Consider the following 4,707-nt stretch of genomic DNA (forward strand, 5'->3'; position numbering starts at 1 on the left):
AAGAGGGTGATGAGCAGGTTGTTTTATGTGCGAGTGTATATGTATGCAAGCGTGCGTGTTTAGGTGTATGTGTTAATGTGTGTGTGCTTGTGTGTATGTGTGTGTGTGTGTGTGTGTGTGTGTGTGTGTGTGTGTGTGCGCGCGCGTTCTTATCTAAGTAAAGGTGTATGCTCACATGTGTACTTACATACATATAATGGGTCGTATGTGTGAATTTGTGTGGGTGTGTGTGATCGTATTGATATAGGAATGTACCTTTATTGTATAAGGGAAAAAAACAAGACGATATGCAAGCTGTCTTTTCACCCCCCCAGGGGTGTCTGTTTCTACGCCATGCTGATTGGAAGATTGCCCTTCCTACCCTCTGACGTCACATCCTTGGCACAACTCTACTCTCTCATTATCAAGGGTTGCCAAATCCCGGACACTTTATCCCCATGCAAGTATAAATGTGTCACGACGCGATGGAATCAGGCGCTCGTCAATTTTAAACATATAAACTTATTGCTGTTATTTTAAAGCGTGTTCAATTGTTTTGCTTTTGAAGACAAAAGGATTCATTTATCTGGAATAGAAGTCGATTGTCGATACATTTGCGATTGAAGGACTTAGGAGTCGCCTGATGTCGGAGGTAAAATAAGAGATAAAATGGCCGCCAAAATTTGATTACTTCTACAGATTGCGTGTCCATGGATACTGCAAATTTACGTCATTGTGCTTTTCATCGACGTTTTCCCCGTAATATCTACACAGAAATATGGTTTGAATGGACAAAAATATTGTGTTTACCCCCAATCTATCACCCACCCCAAAAGGTGAAAATTGACTAACGAGCGTAAAATGCCAGTTTCTTTGATTTTATTATTTATTTTGACGAGCGCCTAATTTCCAAATGATGCCGCACACATAGGTAGTAAATGCTCTTGTCCGAACTCAGTATAACCAAGCTGTCAGTTGGCGGACTGGGAGAGAGACACGTGCATATTGCTATGCTCTGAAAGATGACCAATCAATAAACGGGCAGACTGGTGGATGGATGGATGGATGGATGGATGGATGGATGGACGAATGGAGGGATGGATGGATGGAAGGAAGGTGGGTGGGTGGATGGATGGATGGATGGGTATTCGGACAGGTGGATCGAATAGATAAACAAACGAACAAATGGGCGGTTGGGTGGATGCAGAGGTACGGTTGTATGTGTGGGTGAATGTATGAACCAAGGGATGGCAGAATGGCAATGAATTAATTGATGAATAGATAGACTGGTTTATGTGCAGATGGATGCATAGAGGAAAAATTGAACGAAATCACCAGTGGGTGTTTGTTGAAATGGATAGTTAGTGGATAGATAAACAGAATGCTAGTTGGTATAGAAGAATTTTCCTGAACCTCTTATTTGCCTTCTTTCTTTCTGACTATATAAATCAACAGCGTGCCAGAACTTGCTGCGGAGGATGTTGGAGTTGCACGAGAGCCGCAGGATATCCACAGAAGAGATGCTGTCTCACCATTGGTTAATATATCCTGAAGGACAGCCAATCAAACGATACCCTCCGGTGTCGAAGAACGGCGGCGCAGGCTCACTAAATCACGGTGTTATCAAATACATGTGCACAATGTACAGATTTAGCGAGAGTGACGTCATCAATTCTGTTCTGGAGAGGAAGCTCAGTCCAGCTGCTGGTATGTGATGAGATATTAGAACAAATTACATTCTGAATTTACTGTCATGCACTATAAGTGTACAAAAGATGGTGGTATTTTAAAGATTCATTTTCTAAAATCATAGTGATTGCAATTGTTTTACACCCCCATTCACACTATTATTTAGGAGGCGGCCTTCTTCAATACAGTTTGTCAGGGCTCTCCCGGGCTGAGAGAGACAGGGGACTCCACAATAGAAGATGGAAAAATGCGATGAATTAAGATTGGACATCCCATGGATCTTTTCATGGTTTCTGTATATGACTCCTAAAAGCTGTACCACTCCTCCATAGACAACCGTTGCTCAGAAAAAAATAATAGTAAAGATCGTTGGCTCCTTGATTCCAAGACTTAAAAGAAACAGTATAGTGATGGAGATTCGTACTGAAATCCAGACTTTAATTTCTCTCATCGAGCCTTGATATAGATCGTTCTAATGCTAGTGGATAAATTACCAGTGCTTGAATTCTAGGCTTGCAATAATATTATAATCAATATCACAGATTGTGCAATGCCATGGCCACCGCATTTTGCATTCTATGAAAACTTCGCTGCCGAAGCGTGCACATCATACGCGTTAAAATGAAGGGGCAAAACACCAGTCCCGGTACAATAGTGTGCGTGAGGCACATTTGCCCCCTTGAGTCAAATCATGCACCGTATAGGAAACTAGAATTACGGCAGTGCTCGATCTGGGTTATTACAATACAAGTATATGGCTTGTAATAAACTGATAACAATATTGACGTCAAACTGCATTTGAAATGCCTTTTAAGTTTACCTTTTTATCTCCGAGGGGAGTAAACCCACTATGCCCGGGTCCTTTGTTGTTGTTGGTGGTGGTGGTGGTGGTTTTGTTGTTGCTGTTGTTGTTGTTTTTTGTGTGTGTTTTCTTCTTTTGGGGGGTGGGGGTGTATTAAATCTAAAAATGACGAAAACGTCACTAAACTGGTCATTAAATCAAAGCAAGTGAACCTGATTTGATAGTTCTTTACCTAATAAATGAAATCCCGATAAAAAAGACCTGTTTCCAGCAATTGCCGAAGAGTCATTTGAAGTTGAAGCCGTCGTGAAGGAATGTGCCCGAGCCGTTGCCAGCGGCTCACCGACACAGTGGTTCCGACCGCGAGCCGCTGGGAGCGGCTTGTCGGATATAAAGAGGTGCGGTGCAATGTTGTATAAATGTTACTCCTGTGTCAACTATGTTAAATGATAAAATTAGTTAATGTTAAGTTGGGACCTCTATTTCGAACTGCTTGATACAATGAGCAATATTTAGGGTTTTGGTGGGGTTGTTATTATTTTTTAAAAGAACAGGAAACAGATGTCCTTGATCGTCTTGATTTGCAAAGACGAAGAAGGGGGGGGAGGGTATACCCTAGTAATATTTTCCATCAAAGAATCACTGTTAAAGTAGACGTTTTCATTCTTTTCGCGGGCATAACATTAGCTCAATTCATACCATACTTGAACGGCCTACATGCGGACGACTGTGATTCAAATGCTTGGCTTAAGGTCGTTTTAGTAGTTTTTAAGACTCCACTCGCATTACCTCGTTAATTTCTGAGATGGACATAATGTTGGCGGGCCTGCCCTTTGAATAACCTTATACTGGTCACAGGGACGTGAAACCAATGCTTCATCATTCTTATCATTTTCAGCAACTTACAACATACTGAAGGACAGCACTGATTCTGGGCGAGCTACCTTTTCCTTCCCTATCGAGTCAGTGAAGGGTTTCCGAAAGAAACAATCGGGTCGGGGATTGACAGCCCTGGGTAACCTGGACCAGAATCCAACACTTTGTGTGGACCCAGGAAATGAGTTGTCGTCCCACAGTTTGACGTCTGAGCACAACGGGCATACCTCGGACACGTCAAGGTCAAATTATAGACTACACGGTCAGGACACTGTGAGTGAGACAGAGTCGGAACATTATTCTCAAGATCTGAACTCTTCTTCGTTGACCTCGTACAAAACTTGCCTTCTCGGACTAAAGAACTCTCGTCATCGAGATGAGAACATATCGGGACAGCTTCGGGGTAGTCAGAAGTTGGCAGCGCCCAGGTATGTGTTAGTAGGGCGGTCTCCAAGGGCCAGGCGGGACGAGAACCACACGACAGCAGTGTCGTCTTCACTTCCGGCTCTGCCTGTGGTTAGGAACGGCGTGGGAGTGCGCAGCTCCCCCGGTGAAGGGCAAAATAGTCCCACCAAACCGCCTCATGTTCGCGTAACGCTCCCATCTCATGGACTCGATCTTGGTGTACGCGGGGTCTCCCCCTGGATTAGTACTTTAGGTCATGCTCCGCCCCCGGGAGCTAGACTTGTCAATCACAAACACGGATATCCGTGCGTGCCCAATGGTGAAAGCAGATTGGGCCTTGGTATACTAGGAGCAAACGGCAGGACTCCGCCTCCGGTCCCTCCCAATTCGTCGTTCGGATCCCACTCTTTATACAACAACAAATACTCCGACTTGTACGTCAGTCAGTCAGGGCCACTCTACCCATATCCTATGCCACTGAATCTATACAATATAGAGGCGGGGTCTCAACCTTACGTCAAATATGGACCGCCAAGGGCAGTCAGCGAACCCCCTCGCCCATCCCTCTCTTTACTGCGTGACCCGTTCGGTCAAGATACCTGGAAACGCGCTCGGACTAGCAATCACAAGTCACAAGGATTCCTCAACACCAAGAGAGGTTTCCAGAGGTCTCCAAACAACGACATGACGCGACAGTTGGGCCGTATCTCAGACGAGAATGACGTCACTGACAGCGAGGGGCGTGTCCAAGAGCGGAAGAAGGCTGGCCTCATGACGAGGGGCGCACAACCCTTCAACGAAAGTATGAATGGTAAAGATTTGTATGTTCTGTTTTGCTCCGTTGCTTTTTCTTTGTAAGCTTTCAGTACGTGTATTTGTATGTTTGTGAATACATATTTGTGTGTGTAAGTGTGTGTATGTAATCGTATGTGTGTGTGTGTGTGTGTGTGTGTGTG

General features: G+C 44.4%; 1 protein-coding gene across 1 annotated transcript in view; it reads left to right on the forward strand.

Annotated features, from left to right (window-relative positions):
* Positions 1 to 4,707, forward strand: part of LOC101858834 (maternal embryonic leucine zipper kinase) — a gene marked incomplete in the record, with an annotated part of 20,875 nt that overhangs the window by 11,912 nt on the left and 4,256 nt on the right. Inside the window, 3 exon segments of the mRNA XM_005091169.2 lie at positions 315 to 439; positions 1,435 to 1,686; positions 3,369 to 4,562. Coding sequence (XP_005091226.2) covers positions 315 to 439; positions 1,435 to 1,686; positions 3,369 to 4,562 — 1,571 coding nt within the window.

The sequence above is a fragment of the Aplysia californica genome, unplaced genomic scaffold, assembly GCF_000002075.1.
Source record: "Aplysia californica isolate F4 #8 unplaced genomic scaffold, AplCal3.0 scaffold00026, whole genome shotgun sequence".
NCBI lineage: Eukaryota > Metazoa > Mollusca > Gastropoda > Aplysiida > Aplysiidae > Aplysia > Aplysia californica.